This window comes from Hyperolius riggenbachi, chromosome 1, assembly GCF_040937935.1.
Source record: "Hyperolius riggenbachi isolate aHypRig1 chromosome 1, aHypRig1.pri, whole genome shotgun sequence".
Lineage (NCBI taxonomy): Eukaryota > Metazoa > Chordata > Amphibia > Anura > Hyperoliidae > Hyperolius > Hyperolius riggenbachi.
The window spans coordinates 252,983,422-253,002,563 of record NC_090646.1 but is presented as its reverse complement, the minus strand read 5'-3'; the positions used below and the strand labels follow the sequence as shown (position 1 = coordinate 253,002,563).

The following is a 19,142-nucleotide window of genomic DNA, read 5'->3' as shown; positions in this document are numbered from 1 at the left end:
ATTTAAGTAGGGACATAGCTACAATGTCAAAACTGCTCTGGTCCAGAAGGGGAAAACAAGGTCTGGATGCGAAGTGGTTAAGAATCAGTGTGGTCTGAAACATGTCAGTTGATTCCATGTTGCTGTATTTTCTATCAGCTGACATGCTTTGAATATAAACTTTTCCAGGAACGTCCTTGGACAGCACCCCTGAGACCTGTCTCCCTCCCCACAATTGATGGACAGGAACTAGATTAGCATAAAAGATTTGCATCAATTAGGCAGACATATAAGCAGGGTGAAACCAGACCTCGTCAGTTGTTTTCTGTCCACCACCAGGAGCTGGATGAGAAGCTGGAGCCAACCATGTCCGTGGGACAGGAGCTGTGTAGCGGGGTTTCCTGGTTGTAGGCCGGTTAGTGTACTGGCCCAGGTTCCGTGCTGCACCTACTGGCTTCTCCGTATCAGAAGGACTACATGCCGTACGCGTTCATAGCCCACTTCCGGATTGCGGATCATGTGATCACGCGGGCAGACTGACGCCACCTCGACCCCGGAAGTACTTCCTGATTCGCCGCCCGGAGTCATGCGCCTGCTGATGCGGCTGCTGCATTTGCGGTCCCCACCCTCTGAGTCGGCGTGGCTGCTACGGATCGAGGGATGCGGAGACGGATGGTTCCGGGCGGCGGAAGAGGTATGAGCGAGGGGGACTATGTGTCATCTGACACTGTTTCTGTGGGAAATCTTTTAGAGACACCACAGGTAGAGGGGCGGTATTTCTTGGGCGGCCTATTTAAACTAAGCACATGGTCTCTGCATTATTACTTCGATCATGGACGCTGCCGCAGGACTTGGGTCTACTAGATCTGTGGAGCCTGGTTCCGATGCCTCTCTGGTAGGACATTGATATGAATCCTAACAGTTGTTTGCTATAATACGCTTAAAGGGGCATATTCTGATTATACTTTCCCATCTGTTCTCTTGTAGCCCACTGTGCCTAAATCAGTTAAAGACAAGCCCGATTTACCTGATAAGGGAGAAAAGAGTGACAAGGGAAAGTCTACACAGAAATCTGATTATAAGAAGTGTGCTATATGTTCAGAGAGAATATCATCATCATCCTCAAGGCCTCTGCCGTAATTGTACTGATAAAATTTTTAAGAAGGAATCCCCTGTAATCTTCAAAGACCTTATGGGTTGGATGAAGTCTGAAATGGCAACTGCGATCCAAGTGATCAAGGAAGCTAACATTCCATCTAATATTCCATCAGATGTTAATCCTGCATCCCAGCCCTCAGCCTCTACTGCCTCTGAGGCAGCCCCTGTTCGGGTAGTTCCTTCTACGCTTGAACAAGAACCTGCAGAATCAGTCCCTACTCATAAAAGGAGAGGAGAGGACTCGGCTGAGTCAGATTTATCTGAGGGTGAGGTAGCCATCTCCTCGTTAGAGGAGATCGGTTCTGAAGATGAACATACAGAGGATAAATTGCATAGGTTTGCTTTTCCCCCAGACTCTATGAAAATTTTTCTGAAAGCAATGCATGATACTATGGGGATAAAACCTGACGAAAAGACTCTTACTCCATTAGATCAGATGTATGTAGGTCTATCTGACCCTGAGACTGTTTATATACCTGTTCACGGTGCCCTAAAGAATATTGTTAAACGAGAGTGGGATAATCCTGAGAGAAGAGCCTTCTGGCCAAAATCCCTATCTAAAAAGTATCCATTTAATCCAGAAGATCAGAAGTTCTGGGGTACAGCCCCAAAACTTGATCCCTCATTATCCAAACTGTCTAGGAGGTCAGACCTTCAGTTTGAAGATTTTGGTAACCTCAGGGATCCCATAGACAAGAAAATGGACAACATTTTAAGGAGAGCATGGGAGTCGTCTACTCTAACTTTAAAACCAGCAGTAGCATCCACAGCAGCAGCTAGGTCTCTGAAGGTCTGGTTATTGAATACACAATCCCGCATTGCTTCAGGAGTACCCAGGGAAGAGATACTTAAAGATTTTGATAATTTGTTGCATGGAGCTAATTATCTTTCAGATGCAGCAGACGACACAGTACGACTAACAGCTCGAACTTCAGCCCTGGTGAATACATCAAGGAGAGGCATTTGGGTAAAGACCTGGCAGGGTGACACGTCTTCTAAATCAAAATTATGTGGGATCCCTTGTGAGGGTGAGTTCCTGTTCGGATCCAAATTAGATGATATCCTAGAGAGATCAGCTGATAGGAAAAAGAACTTTCCATTTAAAAGGAGGAATTTTCAAAGAAAGGGGTCCTTTCGAGACCAAAAGAAAGAGACTGACAGCAGGCCCCCCAATAAGAGACGTTGGGTCCCAAATAAAACACAGCGTTCTAAGCCCAATTTTTCCTCCAATTTCTCCTCTAATCCAACCTCACAGCCCCCTAGACAATGACGCCAGGCTTCCAGTGGGGGGCAGAATTGCGCTCTTCTACGAAAAATGGGAATCCATTTCTCAAAACAAGTGGCTACTAAACATAATTCTGGAAGGGTACAAGATCGAGTTCTCAGACCACCCTCCAAGTCAGTTCTTCCTAACACCATCTCCAAAGGATCCAATCAAAGATCTAGCTTTAAAGACAGAGGTGTCCTCACTGTTAGAAAAGAAAGTAATCAGATTAGTCCCAAAGTGCCAGCAGTATCAGGGTTTTTACTCACCAGTGTTCCTTGTAAAAAAACCCCAGGGTCAATACAGATTCATCCTGAACTTAAAGAGATTAAACATGTCAATAAGATATCGGAAGTTCAGAATGGACAATGTTCGCAGCGTAATAAATCTGCTTCAACATCAATGTTACATGTCTTCTCTAGACCTCAAGGATGCATACCTGCACATACCAATTCATCTGGAATCTGAGGTATCTGCGGTTTGCCCTGATGCTACAAGGAGAGGTAAGACACTATCAGTTTCTTGCCCTCCCCTTTGGTCTATCCTCTGCACCATGGCTATTTACTAAAGTACTATGTGAGATCTTGGCGGTTCTTAGACTACAATCTATTCACATTATCGCCTATCTAGATGATCTTTTGATCTGGGGTCCATCCTTTGAGTCTGTGCATGCTCAAGTGAATGTCTGCTTAGACTTTCTTCAATCCTTGGGATGGTTGATTAATTGGGAAAAGTTCTCTCTTACTCCCTGTCAATCTATGGAATATTTGGGTTTCACTATATCTTCTCTTGCTAACCTGGTGATTCTGCCCGAGAGAAAAATATCTGCCATTCTAAGATGTGTTCTTTCTTTCCAGGAAATGAAATCAGTCACACTAAGGAAAGCTATGACACTGCTGGGATTACTAACCTCTTCACTTCCCGCGGTTCAGTGGGGACAGCTGCACGCCAGGACTCTTCAACATTGGATTTTAAGGAGTTGGAATCGGAAGAAAGAATCTTTAGACAAGTCTGTCATCATTCCTCAGAGAGTCAAGAGATCGCTGGATTGGTGGTTGAGGCCTCCTCATCTCTCGAAAGGAAATCTGTGGAACTTTCCCTCAGACTGTTATAACGACAGACGCGAGCGCCTGGGGATGGGGAGCCCATCTAGGCACATCCCCAGCTCAGGGAACTTGGTCAGTACACTTACGATCATCAAACAGAGAACTTCAGGCAGTATGGGAGGCTTTGCAACACTTCCAGGACCAGATAAGACAGACTCATGTCACGATTCGAACAGACAACAACACAGTTGTGGCATATCTAAACAGGCAAGGGGGAACAAGGAGCCGATCCCTTTACTTACAAGCAGATCAGATTTTGAGATGGTCCGAGATGAACTTGAAGTCCCTGAAAGCTCTACATCTGAAGGGAACATTAAATCAGCTGGCAGACTTCCTGAGTCGATCCCCTCTTCACCAGGACGAATGGTCTCTAAACGAGGAGGTATTTCAGGAGATCACAGAGCAATGGGGTCATCCAGTCCTGGATCTCTTTGCACGAAGGAACAACAAGAAGTGCCCGATGTTCTGCTCCCTGTGTCCACAGGACAAGCCCTTGGTGGTAGACGCATTCTCAATAAAATGGAGTCCAGGACTAATGTATGTTTTCCCTCCTCTATGTCTAATACCTCGGGTTCTCAGCAGGATATGCCAGGATCAAGCAAAAGCAATAGTAATAGTACCATACTGGCCAAAGAGACCCTGGTTTACTCTTCTAAGGAGCTTAGCTACAGCAGATCCAATTCGTCTTCAGATGCGGCCAGACCTTCTTCAGGGTCCAGCATTTCATCCCAATCTGCAGATGCTTCATCTTTCCGCATGGAGCCTGAATGGAGGTTATTAAAGAACAGAGGTTTTTCAAACAAGCTTTTAGAGACTTTATTGCAAAGTAGGAAAAAAGTCACAAGGCAAATCTATGGAAAGGTCTGGAATGTGTACAATGAATGGTGTTTTCAGAATTCAAGAGAAGTGAGTTCTTCCCTTTCGGTTCTCGAGTTCCTGCAAGATGGTTATGAAATGAGGCTCAGCACAAGCACTTTGAAGGTTCACACATCCGCCCTTAGTGTGTTTCTGGAAAGGAGACTAGCAGAGGAAGAATACTTTGTCCGTTTTTTCAGAGCTCTAAAACGTCTTAGACCGTTTGTTCAATGTAAGATGCCATCTTGGGACCTCAACACAGTACTTCAGGCCTTGTGTGAAGCCCCCTTCGAACCTCTGGAGGAGGTCTCGGACAAGATATTAACCCTTAAAACAGCCTTCCTAATAGCAATCACTTCCGCCAGGAGAATTTGTGAACTTCAGGCCCTTTCAGTGAAGGAACTGTATTGTGTAATTTCAGGAGACAGAATAACTCTGCGTCTCGACACCTCTTTTCTGCCTAAGGTAGTCTCAAGATTTCATAGATCTCAAGAAATATTTCTGCCCTCATTTTGTAATAATCCCTCAAACAGCAAGGAACAGAGACTTCATTGCCTCGATGTGAGAAGAACTGTATTAACATACATTGAAAGATCCAGTTTATGGAGAAAGTCAGATGCTCTGTTTGTTTTATTTGGAGGAAAATTCAGAGGAAAACAGGCTTCAAAGAGCTCGATCGCCAGATGGATAAGACAAACTATAGCTTTAGCCTATTCTCGCCAGGGGAAGATCCTATCCTCATCTGTGAAGGCACATTCTACAAGAGCAGTATCAGCATCTTGGGCAGAGAAGGCAGGAGCCACGATTGAGCAGATCTGTAGAGCGGCTACCTGGTCTAGTCAAAATACATTCGTAAAACACTATAGACTAGATGTCTTAGCAAGCTCAGACTTGACATTTGGTAGAAAAGTGTTACAAGCAGTTTTCCCCCCCTAAATTATATGGTCTTGTCTATCGTCTCAGGGGTGCTGTCCAAGGACGTTCCTGGAAAGACACTAATTACTTACGGTAACGTCTTTTCCAGTAGTCCGAAGGACAGCACCCTTGCGACCCACCCTTTATTCTATTAAAACATATTTTTTGGAAGCATTACATAATGGTGTTGTCTTTTTTATTACTGACGAGGTCTGGTTTCACCCTGCTTATATGTCTGCCTAATTGATGCAAATCTTTTATGCTAATCTAGTTCCTGTCCATCAATTGTGGGGAGGGAGACAGGTCTCAGGGGTGCTGTCCTTCGGACTACTGGAAAAGACGTTACCGTAAGTAATTAGTGTCTTTAATGTTCATCAGCACATGTAGTGTATGCGATGTCCAGAAAAGTCATTCAGATGGATATATATATATATATATATATATATATATATATATATATATATATATATATATATATATATATATATATATATATATATATATATATATATATATATATATATATATATATATATATATATATATATATATATATATATATATATATATATATATATATATATATATATATATATATATATATATATATATATATATATACAGATCATGTAGAATAGAATCAGTTGACATGTCTGCTCCAAAAACCAGTCTATTTTTAGTTCTAGTCTGAATTGTGCCTGAGAGAGATGGAGGGGACAGGACAGGTGAACATATACAGCTTATAGTTTGGTTAGTAATATGATGGTGGGAAGGACAGGGGAAATGAGCAAGGGGATAGATGTAGTAAGACACATGAGAAATTCATGGCTCAAGGTTGTAATGTGCTGGGTGGGGTTAATAGCTGAGATGGAGGAGAGATAGTTATAGGGTGAAAACACAGCTATCCTTTCAGTTTTCTTGTATTGACAAGATTAATGGCAAATATGTTTTCAGCTTATTTTATTTTTATGTGCATATAAAAAATAAATTGTATTTCTAAAAGAATCTGGTAAATGGATAGCAAAGTTTACTTTGTTCTGTTCAGATGCAGCTAGTTAATTCTTTCAGGAGAGTGGGAGTTTCTTGGCAATCTGTACTCCAAATTAAGTAAAGGGCAGTTTAAGCTAACTATCTTCAGAATTCGTAGCTGGCTGCAAATTATAATGGGAAGGATTTTTAAGAACATTCAATTAAAGACTGTATAAAAGTGGAAATCCCCTTTGTTCTCCAGCCTTAACCACTTGAGGACCTAGGGCTTTACCCCCCTTAAGGACCGGCCACTTTTTTTCCATTCAGACCACTGCAGCTTTCACGGTTTATTGCTCGCTCATACAACCTACCACCTAAATGAATTTTGGCTCCTTTTCTTGTCACTAATAAAGCTTTCTTTTGATGCTATTTGATTGCTCCTGCGATTTTTACTTTTTATTATATTCATCAAAAAAGACATGAATTTTGGCAAAAAAATGATTTTTTTAACTTTCTGTGCTGACAGTTTTCAAATAAAGTAAAATTTCTGTATACATGCAGCGCGAAAAATGTGGACAAACATGTTTTTGATAAAAAAAAAACCATTCAGTGTATATTTATTGGTTTGGGTAAAAGTTATAGCGTTTACAAACTATGGTGCCAAAAGTGAATTTTCCCATTTTCAAGCATCTCTGACTTTTCTGACCCCCTGTCATGTTTCATGAGGGGCTAGAATTCCAGGATAGTATAAATACCCCCCAAATGACCCCATTTTGGAAAGAAGACATCCCAAAGTATTCACTGAGAGGCATGGTGAGTTCATAGAAGATATTATTTTTTGTCACAAGTAAGCGGAAAATGACACTTTGTGAGGAAAAAAAAAAAAAAAAAAAGTTTCCATTTCTTCTAACTTGCGACAAAAAAAAATGAAATCTGCCACGGACTCACCATGCCCCTCTCTGAATACCTTGAAGGGTCTACTTTCCAAAATGGGATCATTTGTGGGGTGTGTTTACTGTCCTGACATTTTGGGGGGTGCTAAATTGTAAGCACCCCTGTAAAGCCTAAAGGTGCTCATTGGACTTTGGACCCCTTAGCGCAGTTAGGCTGCAAAAAAGTGCCACACATGTGGTATTGCCGTACTCAGGAGAAGTAGTATAATGTGTTTTGGGGTGTATTTTTACACATACCCATGCTGGGTGGGAGAAATATCTCTGTAAATGACAATTTGTTAATTTTTTTTACACACAATTGTCCATTTACAGAGATATTTCTCCCACTCAGCATGGGTATGTGTAAAAATACACCACAAAACACATTATACTACTTCTCCTGAGTACGGCGATACCACATGTGTGGCACTTTTTTGCACCCTAACTGCGCTAAAGGGCCCAAAGTCCAATGAGTACCTTTAGGATTTCACAGGTCATTTTGAGAAATTTCGTTTCAAGACTACTCCTCACGGTTTAGGGCCCCTAAAATGCCAGGGCAGTATAGGAACCCCACAAATGACCCCATTTTAGAAAGAAGACACCCCAAGGTATTCCGTTAGTAGTATGGCGAGTTCATAGAAGATTTTATTTTTTGTCACAAGTTAGCGGAAAATGACACTTTGTGAAAAAACACAATTAAAATCAATTTCCGCTAACTTTTGACAAAAAATAAAATCTTCTATGAACTCACCATACTCCTAACGGAATACCTTGGGGTGTCTTCTTTCTAAAATGGGGTCATTTGTGGGGTTCCTATACTGCCCTGGCATTTTAGGGGCCCTAAACCGTGAGGAGTAGTCTTGAAACCAAATGTCGCAAAATGACCTGTGAAATCCTAAAGGTACTCATTGGACTTTGGGCCCTTTAGCGCAGTTAGGGTGCAAAAAAGTGCCACACATGTGGTATCGCCATACTCGGGAGAAGTAGTACAATGTGTTTTGGGGTGTATTTTTACACATACCCATGCTGGGTGGGAGAAATACCTCTGTAAATGGACAATTGTGTGTAAAAAAAATCAAAAGATTGTCATTTACAGAGGTATTTCTCCCACCCAGCATGGGTATGTGTAAAAATACACCCCAAAACACATTGTACTACTTCTCCCGAGTACGGCGATACCACATGTGTGGCACTTTTTTGCACCCTAACTGCACTAAGGGGCCCAAAGTCCAATGAGTACCTTTAGGATTTCACAGGTCATTTTTGTTTCAAGACTACTCCTCACGGTTTAGGGCCCCTAAAATGCCAGGGCAGTATAGGAACCCCACTAATGACCCCATTTTAGAAAGAAGACACCCCAAGGTATTCCGTTAGGAGTATGGTGAGTTCATAGAAGTTTTTATTTTTTTGTCACAAGTTAGCGGAAATTGATTTTAATAGTTTTTTTTCACAAAGTGTCATTTTCCGCTAACTTGTGACAAAAAATAAAATCTTCTATGAACTCACCATACTCCGTACGGAATACCTTTGGGTGTCTTCTTTCTAGAATGGGGTCATTTGTGGGGTTCCTATACTGCCCTGGCATTTTAGGGGCCCTAAACCGTGAGGAGTAGTCTTGAAACCAAATGTCGCAAAATGACCTGTGAAATCCTAAAGGTACTCATTGGACTTTGGGCCCCTTAGCGTACTTAGGGTGTAAAAAAGTGCCACACATGTGGTACCGCTGTACTCAGGAGAAGTAGTATAATGCGTTTTGGGGTGTATTTTTACACATACCCATGCTAAGTGGGAGAAATATCTCTGTAAATGACAATTGTTTGATTTTTTTACACACAATTGTCCATTTACATAGAAATTTCTCCCACCCAGCATGGGTATGTGTAAAAATACACCCCAAAACACATTATACTACTTTTCCTGAGTACGGCGGTACCACATGTGTGACACTTTTTTGCAGCCTAGGTGCGCTAAGGGGCCCAACGTCCTATTCACAGGTCATTTTGAAGCATTTGTTTTCTAGACTACTCCTCGCGGTTTAGGGCCCCTAAAATGCCAGGGCAGTATAGGAACCCCACAAGTGACCCCATTTTAGAAAGAAGACACCCCAAGGTATTCCGTTAGGTGTATGGCGAGTTCATAGAAGATTTTATTTTTTGTCACAAGTTAGTGAAAAATGACACTTTGTGAAAAAAAACCAATAAAAATTAATTTCCGCTAACTTTTGACAAAAAATTAAATCTTCTATGAACTCGTCATACACCTAACATAATACCTTGGGGTGTCTTTTTTTTCTAAAATGGGGTCACTTGTGGGGTTCCTATACCGCCCTGGCATTTTACAGGCCCAAAACCGTGAGTAGTCTGGAAACCAAATGTCTCAAAATGACTGTTCAGGGGTATAAGCATCTGCAAATTTTGATGACAGGTGGTCTGTGAGGGGGCGAATTTTGTGGAACCGGTCATAAGCAGGGTGGCCTTTTAGATGACAGGTTGTATTAGGCCTGATCTGATGGATAGGAGTGCTAGGGGGGTGACAGGAGGTGATTGATGGGTGTCTCAGGGGGTGGTTAGAGGGGAAAATAGATGCAATCCATGCACTGGGGAGGTGATCGGAAGGGGGTCTGAGGGTTTGGCCGAGTGATCAGGAGCCCACACGGGGCAAATTGGGGCCTGATCTGATGGGTAGGTGTGCTAGGGGGTGACAGGAGGTGATTGATGGGTGTCTCAAGGTGTGATTAGAGGGGGGAATGGATGCAAGCAATGCACTGGCGAGGTGATCAGGGCTGGGGTCTGAGGGCATTCTGAGGGTGTGGGCGGGTGATTGAGTGCCCTAGGGGCAGATAGGGGTCTAATCTGATAGGTAGCAGTGACAGGGGGTGATTGATGGGTAATTAGTGGGTGTTTAGGGTAGAGAATAGATGGAAACACTGCGCTTGGGTGGTGATCTGATGTCGGATCTGCGGGCGATCTATTGGTGTGGGTGGGTGATCAGTTTGCCCGCAAGGGGCAGGTTAGGGGCTGATTGATGGGTGGCAGTGACAGGGGGTGATTGATGGGTGGCAGTGACAGGGGGTGATTGATGGGTGGCAGTGACAGGGGGTGATTGATGGGTGATTGATAGGTGATTGACAGGTAATCAGTGGGTTATTACAGGGGAGAACAGATGTAAATATTGCACTGGCGAATTGATAAGGGGGGGTCTGAGGGCAATCTGAGCGTGTAGGCGGGCGATTGGGTGCCCGCAAGGGGCAGATTAGGGTCTGATCTGATAGGTAACAGTGACAGGTGGTGATAGGGAGTGATTGATGGGTAATTAGTGGGTGTTTAGAGGAGAGAATAGATGGAAACACTGCGCTTGGGTGGTGATCTGATGTCGGATCTGCGGGCGATCTATTGGTGTGGGTGGGTGATCAGATTGCCCGCAAGGGGCAGGTTAGGGGCTGATTGTTGGGTGGCAGTGACAGGGGGTGATTGATGGGTGATAGGTGATTGGCAGGTGATTGACAGGTGATCAGTGGGTTATTACAGGGAAGGACAGATGTAATTAATGCACTGGCGAATTGATAAGGGGGGGGGGGGGTCTGAGGGCAATCTGAGCGTGTGGGCGGGTGATTGGGTGCCCGCAAGGGGCAGATTAGGGTCTGATCTGATAGGTAACAGTGACAGGTGGTGATAGGGGGTGATTGATGGGTAATTAGTGGGTGTTTAGAGAAGATAACAGATGTAAACGATACATTTGGGAGGTAATCTGACGGCGGGTTTGCGGGCGATCTAATGGTGTGGGTGGGTGATCAGATTGCCCGCAAGGGGCAGGTTAGGGGCTGATTGATGGGTGGCAGTGACAGGGGGTGACAGGGGGTGATTGATGGGTGATAGGTGATTGGCAGGTGATTGACAGGTGATCAGTGGGTTATTACAGGGAAGAACAGATGTAATTAATGCACTGGTGAATTGATAAGGGGGGGTCAGAGGGCAATCTGAGCGTGTGGGCGGGTGATTGGGTGCCCGCAAGGGGCAGATTAGGGTCTGATCTGATAGGTAAAAGTGACAAGTGGTGATAGGGGGTGATTGATGGGTGATTGATGGGTAATTAGTGGGTGTTTAGAGGAGAGAATAGATGTAAACAATGGATTTGGGAGGTGATCTGATGTCGGATCTGTGGGCGATCTATTGGTGTGGGGGGGTGATCAGATTGCCCGCAAGGGGCAGGTTAGGGGCTGATTGATGGGTGGCAGTGACAGGGGGTGATTGACGGGTGATTGATGGGTGATTGACGGGTGATTGACAGGTGATTGACAGGTGATTGACAGGTGATCAGGGGGATAGATGCATACAGTAAACAGGGGGGGGTGGTCTGGGGGGGGGGGTCTGGGGAGAATCTGAGGGGTGGGGGGTGATCAGGAGGGGGCAGGGAGCAGGGGGGGGGGATAAAAAAAAAATAGCGTTGACAGATAGTGACAGGGAGTGATTGATGGGTGATTAGGGGGGTGATTGGGTGCAAACAGGGGTCTGGGGGGTGGGCAGGGGGGGGGTCTGATGGGTGCTGTGGGCGATCTGGGGCAGGGGGGGGAGAAATCAGTGTGCTTGGGTGCAGACTAGGGTGGCTGCAGCCTGCCCTGGTGGTCCCTCGGACACTGGGACCACCAGGGCAGGAGGCAGCATGTATAATACACTTTGTAAACATTACAAAGTGTATTATACACTTTGTATGCGGCGATCGCGGGGTTAACATCCCGCCGGCGCTTCCGTATAGCCGGCGGGATGTTGCGGCGAGCGAACGGTGACAGGCGCCGGCGGAGGATCGCGTCACGGATGACGCGATCGCTCCGCCCATGCCCTTAAATGGACCGCCGCCTCTGTGGGTGAGGCCGTCCTGCAGGGCTCCACTTCCCCGCCGCCCCTGTGTAGTGGGCGGTCGGGAAGTGGTTAAAGAACTATCATGAATTAGGCGTATTGCATACATGACACATCCATGTTTGACGAAGAATATCTTCATTCTAATCATGGGATGGAAGAAAAAACAAACACAAAAAAATGTGAAGTCTAGAGCCGTGTAATGAGTTAGTTTCCCCCTTCCCCCTAGGTTTGCTATGCTCGTGTTCTGGATTACAGAAGGAAATTTATTGAAGCTGCACAGAGGTACAATGAGCTGTCCTACAAGTCAATAGTGCATGAATCTGAGAGGATGGAAGCACTCAAACATGCACTTCATTGTACTATCCTGGCTTCAGCAGGTAGGTCTGGCCATCTAATAATTCCTTTGTTTCTCTTGCTTCCTTTTTGTTTCTAATGGGTTGCTATACTGTATCTAGGGCAACAGCGTTCCCGAATGCTGGCTACATTGTTTAAGGATGAGCGGTGTCAGCAGCTTGCAGCCTATGGCATTCTGGAGAAGATGTATCTGGACAGAATCATCAGAGGAAACCAGCTTCAGGAGTTTGCTGCTATGCTCATGCCTCATCAAAAAGCAACTACTGGTGATGGTAAGTATATGGTAGCCAATTTTCTAAAATCTTCAGGTACGCTAATAGGGGCAGTATAGCTTTCAATGCTGTCAGCTAAAAGGAAATCTGTAAAGTTAAAAAAAAAAAACCCTCTGGGGGATACTTACCTTGGAAGGGGGAAGCCTCTGGATCCTAATGAGGCTTCACCTGTTCTCCTCTGTCCTGGCGATCCAGTGCTGGAAGTCCCTGAACGTCGGAGAGGTAAATATATACCTATCACGATCCAGTGCAGTAGCGGCCCTCCGCTCGGGCTCCAGTGGAAATAGCCGAGCCCAATCTGTCCCGCTTTACTGTGCTGACGACTTGCACCTATGCAGTAGAGTGGACCCGATTGGGCTTGGCTATTTCCGCCCATCGGAAAGCTGCTACAGCGCTGGAGCCCCGAAGCTACAGAGGACTAGGAAGTCTCATAAGGATTCTGAGGCTTCCCCCTCTCGAGGTAAGTACCTCCATAGTGCCCTTTTTTTTTTTGTGTACTTTTTTTAAAAGTGCATATCTTGTTACCGAGAGACTGTTTATTGTATTTTGATGTACAAATTGCTGTGTGAGCATCCTCTTCTTTTTATTTTTTTTTATTTTTTTCACACTAACCTCTGTTTATTCTTTGTCTAAACTAATGTTCTTATTCCTCCTGAAGGTGATACATCCTCAGTTATCTTGTGTGTAATTAAACTCTGCAAAAAAATTGAAATTTTTTTTTTTTAGGGGGGCGATGTTCCCTTTAATATATCTCAGGCCACACCTACTTGGCTCACGTAGAACCCCTTCCACACACCCATAACACCATCTCCCAGTGGTCACAGTGAGGGCAGAAACCAAGGCAATTTTGTGGCACAGGTGGTTGGTTTTATAAAATAATTTGTGCAATTCCTCAATTTTTTCCTTTTACATCTTCATTGCCTGCCTACCATATTCAGCCACTCCAGACACACAAATCAGTGTGAAGTACTACAAAACTTAGTTGGCAGAGTGGAAAAGCTAACCCCATATATGCCTCCTGGTGAAAATGTAAATGACCAAAGAAATTCCAACACAGCTTATTACTTTTTGCCCGTAATTCATGATAACGTTTAGGTTTCCAAAGGGGAAAGCTGAAACATAAGGTGGGGATTGATAACACTCAGACTTGGCTCTCTATGGCCTGGCTGTGTAAAGTGAGCACTGCAGAGAAAGTGGTAAAGCTGCATAGTAGGCTTCGTTTTTTCCTAGTTGCTTATATTTTTCTTTTTCTTTAAGGCTCTAGCATTTTGGACAGAGCTGTGATTGAACACAATCTGCTGTCAGCAAGCAAACTGTACAACAATATCACATTTGAGGAACTTGGAGCATTGCTAGAAATCCCTGCTGCCAAGGTAAAATTTGATTCATGCATTCTTTTTCTTTTTTTTTCTTCTTCTTCTATTGGTTTAATGTATCCTGCAATGTTGTATCTGTAGGCAGAGAAGATAGCATCTCAGATGATTACAGAGGGTCGCATGAATGGCTTCATTGACCAGATTGATGGCATTGTGCACTTCGAAAGTAAGTTTCTTAGCGATGATCACACTTTTCTTCATCATAAAGGTGCCCATACACTCGTCAGATTGGCAGCAGATAGATAAGAAATGCATCTGATGGTCTATCTGATGCGTTTTTAGAACATTTTTTACCAGGACAGAATTCCAAAAGATTTCAGTTTGAAATCTATTGAAATTCGATCTGATGGCATTTTTTTTGCCATCAGATTTCCATTAAGGCCAATGCAAACTGATAAGCAATCTCATCAGATCGACCTAAATTTTCCACCCTGCCAGTTCGATGGAAATCCATCGAAATCAGCCATCGATCGGTCGATTGGCCAAACTATTTGCGATCGATCGATCAGTCGGCCAGAAAATCGGCTGAGTGTATGGGCCCCTTAATCCTTTTGCCGGGTTTAAAAAGAAATTGTGGTGCAATGAAGTTCCAGGTCAGCTGTACAATATTGTTCACAAGTGACAAATGTGTATGCTTGCCTTAAAAGGCTGACAAATGGCAGACAGAAAATGCTAGACTGTAGTGTGAAGCCCGCTTTTGGGAAAGGCACTGAGCTTATTTCCTCTGAGCAATTTAATGTCTTGTGCAGGAAGATGGGATTTTGGGGGCATTATGTGTACTAAATGGGGGGATGAGGCTTTACACCTGCGGGCCGTGGCAGGTGGGGTGTTAACTTACCCTTCTGGCTGTTACACTCTGTCGCCTTCCAGCTCTCACATACTTCCTCCTTTAGGCCTGGAACCCACTAGCAATGCTTTTGTAAGCCTTTTCTGAGTACCTGTTATTTGAAAAGTGTGTGTGTGTGTGATTTAAAAAAAAAAATCCCCCATTGCATTAGCAAGAGCTTTATGATTCTCTGGCGCTTAGTGCTGCTTGTGGGTTCCAGACCTCAAAGCCTGAATGAGGAAGTACAGTATATTCTGGCGTATAGGACTACTTTTTAACCCTTGAAAATCATCTGAAAAGTCAGGGGTTGTCTTATACTCCGGGTGTCATTTATTCCGGGTGATACTCCCTATCCTGTTACTGACAGGTGCATGTGTGAGATCTGAGAGTCAGAGAAGGAAGTAAATAGGATACAAGGGCGGGCCAGAAGGGTGAAAGAGGCGTGTTTTAATGGGCACAACGCAATTTATTCCATACCGCTCTGATAAACAGGTAGACAAGGAGAGCTGGCCAATCCGCTTAGGGAGAGGGAAAGTTGACCAATCCAACCAGTCAATCACCTATATTCTGTCATAATTGCGCAAAAGGTGGATCAGCGCAACACCAGGCCGCCTCCGAATGGCCTCCATCAGAGATGCGCTGAGCCCCCCCCCAGGAACTACAAACGCACCTTGAACCCAAACAGAAGCAGATGTATATGCAGAGCTTCTTTTTGGGTTCAAGGTGCGTTTGTAGTTCCTGGGGGGGCTCAGCGCATCTCTGATGGAGGCCATTCGGAGGCGGCCTGGTGTTGTGCTGATCCACCTTTTGCGCAATTTTATTTGATTAGCCGCACCCAGGCTATGCATATACATAGGTTAGGATTTAGTTAGTGTTAGGCCCCTCCCATGGAGGATTGACTTCTTTGCAGTGGGAGGGATAAGTACTTAATAGGTTGCATGCAAGCTGTTAATGGAAACCAACATCCTCCTCTAGTGGTAGACAGGTCATGTGTATGCTCGGTGTGTATTCGACCCCACAAGTGGGGTTTGCACTCTTTTGCAGGTAGGCACTAGTCTGTTTTTAAGTAGCGCTGCTCATTTCCTTGCTATGTACTAATATATTCTGTTATAAACTGGATACCACATACAGTACAGCACCAGTATCCGTTCATACATAGCAACAGTATATGATAGTTTTTTTTGTATTTGTGTGCGTTGGAAGAGGGGTAGTCTTGTACGGCGAGTATATCCCAAACTCTATATTTTAACTGAGAAAGTTGGGGGGTCGTCGTATATGTCGGAATATACGGTATCTGACTGACAGCCAGAGATTGGCGACAAGGGTCTAGAGTCTAGAACTATGATGGAAATGCATCTGCTACCACTAAGAAAACTGAGCTGGGCTGACACTGAACTCTCCGCACTACACGGACCCTCGCAAGTGGGAGCTGAGCCTGAAGGCACATTTTACAAAGTATCTGTAATTGTTACAGTGATGGTAATACTTTACAGTACTAATACAAATAAAATGTTTCACTGTAAAAGTCCTTCAGCTTTATAGCAAACAATCTTACAATGTCTGTGTTTTTATTGCAGCTCGTGAAGCTTTACCGACATGGGATAAACAGATTCAGTCCTTATGTTTCCAAGTCAATAACCTCCTTGAAAAGATCAGTCAGACGGCACCAGAATGGACAGCGCAGGCCATGGAGGCTCAGATGGCGCAGTGATAAACCACTGGCTTCTGCTTTATTACCCATCCTAGCCCTACGATTAAGGAAACTTTCATATTTTTGGGACTTTGGCAGTTTTACTCCCAACTGCTGCACATTTGAACATTTCTGTGTAAGGTGGTGAAGTGCTTGTATCATACGGTAACTGAAATAAATCCATTACTCTAGCCATGCTTTTTTTCCCCCTTGAAATGTTATAGGTTGTGGTTTTATTTATTTGCACAGTCTGTTTATATTCCTTTGTTCCAATTGGCTTCCAAAGCAGACTGAATGCTGGGTATTTCTGCAGCTCAACAAGTTTTTAATGGCTAGTGTAAAAATAGTAAGGACTGAAAGATAGTTTCATAGTGTCTTCAGTCATGTGCCTCTAAAGTAGTGCTGTTAAGGCTGTGTTACAGTAGTCTGCTAATGCTATTCCCTGCATTGTTAGTGGCTGGGTCTATTTACTCTGGTATAAGATTCACAGCTTCTACAATGCTGGCCTTGGATCTCTTTGCTTTTATTAATGTTTTTTTATCATAAACTCGGCCAGTGTACAGTAGCTCTATGGTTTCCATATGCTGCTTTGCCTCTTGTTTTCCTGCAGTTATGTCATAGTACTAAGGCCTAGTGCACACCAGAGCGTTTCGGCTGCGGTTTGCGATCCGCTTGCGGGTGCGGATCCGCTTGGGTAATGTATTTCAATGGGCTGGTGCACACCAGAGCGGGAGGCGTTTTGCAGGAACTCATACTCCCGGGCTGCTGCAGATTTTGGATTGCGGATGCGTTTCTGCCTCAATGTTAAGTATAGGAAAAACGCAAACTGCTCTGAAAAACGGCACTTCAGAGCGGTTTTGTTACAGTAGCTGTTCAGTAACAGCTTTACTGTAACAATATATGAAATCTACTACACCAAAAATGCTTCCCAAAACCGCAAAGTGCTAGCTGAAACGCTACAGAAAAATAACAAAGCGTTTCAAAATCTGCTAGCATTTTGCGGATCTGCTAGCGGTTTTTGGTGTGCACCAGGCCTTACTGAAGCCTGTTATTTTCTAATTAAACGCTGTCTGTCCCTGAACTGTTGACGTGTAAATGCTTGTCTACATGACCTTATGTGGTTACTTTTTATTAGGAAGATGTGTAATGTCTGTTTGACACAATACCCAAGCAGCTTGGTGTGACCAAAAACTACTAGTGAAGTATAGGGGGTGTAAAATACACCGAGAAGTCCTTCTAAAAAGCCAACGCTCAGATTCAACTTTCAAGTGAATGGGTGTGGTCTCCCACAATGTATCACTACCGAATACGCTAATTATCGCTCTGCTTCGGCATTCTGTTCTGGGATAGATGGGGGGGGGGGGGGGGACATACACCTACCATTTAAGTAACTTTTACTAAGCTCTAATAACTCATGTCTACATACCGTAATATACTTTATCTGAAACAGTCTTGTTTTACTGAACTGCAATCCACACTTGCCCCATTGCTACTGCCAACATTCAGAAATATCTGCACCTGAAACATTGAATCTCCTGCCAAGAACTCACTGCGTCACACCAATGGCAATTCTTGGCTGCAATTTGAATATGGTGCTGAGAATTCTTATTTTTCTGTATCTACAGGATATTCCAATCTGATCAGTTCCTAGGTCAGTGTTTCTCAAACCTATCCTCGTAACTCCCCAACGGAGCATGTTTTGCAGGCAACCTCACCTATGCACTGGTGGGGTAATTAGTGTCTAGGTGGATTCCATGTAGCTGAGACTTTAATTACCCTACCTGTGCATAGGCGAGGTTGCCTGCAAACCATGCACTGTTGGGGAGTCATGAGGACAAGTTTGAGAAACATTGTCCTAGGTTGTTGGTCAGTTGATGCAAGTGCAAATAGCAGGTCTCCAGTAGGCATGAGCTCTTCACTTATGATTCCAAATTCTAAGCCTTTAAAATTGTGGCTGGGATGAGGGTGGTTGTATTCACTTACCCTTGTCACTGCTTTTAGCTGATGGGGTTCATGTTGTGTTCCACCATTCACCACCCATATGAATTAAGCTACAGTCAGGTCCATAAATATTTGGACATAACACAATTCTAGCATTTTTGGCTCTATACACAACCACAATTGATTTGAAATGAAACTAACGTGCTTTACCTGAAGACTGTCATCTTTAGGCCTCTTTTCCACAGGCAGTTGAACTGTGTGCTCAGCAAGCAGTTACCAGGCAGCAATGAGCAGTTGTGAGAGTTTGAGAGACATTTCACTGCCTATCAACTGACCATGGAAAAGAGGACTAAATTTGAGGGTATTTGCATCCAAATCAGGTGAATGGTGTAGGAATTACAACCATTTTAATATGTGCCTCCCACTTGTTAAGGGATCAAAAGTGATGACAGAATAATAATCATAAATCAAACTTTCACTTTTTAATACTTTGCAGTCAATCACAGCCTGAAGTCTGGAATGCATAGACATCACCACATGCTGGGTTGCATCTCTGGTGATGCTCTGTCAGGTTTCTACTGCAACTGTCTTCAGTTCCTGGTTGTTCTTAGAGTATTTTTCTTCAGTTTTGTCTTCAGCAAGTGAAATG

At 43.9% G+C, this 19,142-nt stretch overlaps 1 protein-coding gene and 1 long non-coding RNA gene across 3 annotated transcripts in view; one reads left to right on the top strand and one right to left on the bottom strand.

Moving 5' to 3' along the window:
• COPS4 (COP9 signalosome subunit 4) overlaps positions 1 to 16,768 on the top strand; it is a 30,685-nt gene extending 13,917 nt beyond the window's left edge. For both annotated transcript variants that reach the window (XM_068232753.1, XM_068232761.1), the window contains exons 6-10: positions 12,261 to 12,411; positions 12,490 to 12,660; positions 13,918 to 14,033; positions 14,118 to 14,202; positions 16,440 to 16,768. In XM_068232753.1, coding sequence (XP_068088854.1) covers positions 12,261 to 12,411; positions 12,490 to 12,660; positions 13,918 to 14,033; positions 14,118 to 14,202; positions 16,440 to 16,573 — 657 coding nt within the window. In that variant the 3' untranslated portion in view covers positions 16,574 to 16,768. The remainder of the gene's footprint in view (positions 1 to 12,260; positions 12,412 to 12,489; positions 12,661 to 13,917; positions 14,034 to 14,117; positions 14,203 to 16,439) is intronic.
• On the bottom strand, positions 13,719 to 18,883 carry LOC137504398 (uncharacterized). The gene is made up of 2 exons (XR_011019477.1): positions 18,704 to 18,883; positions 13,719 to 14,111 (listed from the first exon to the last, which is right to left on the bottom strand). It is a non-coding gene; the product is annotated as an uncharacterized lncRNA (long non-coding RNA).
• Between the last annotated feature and the right edge of the window lie 259 nt (positions 18,884 to 19,142).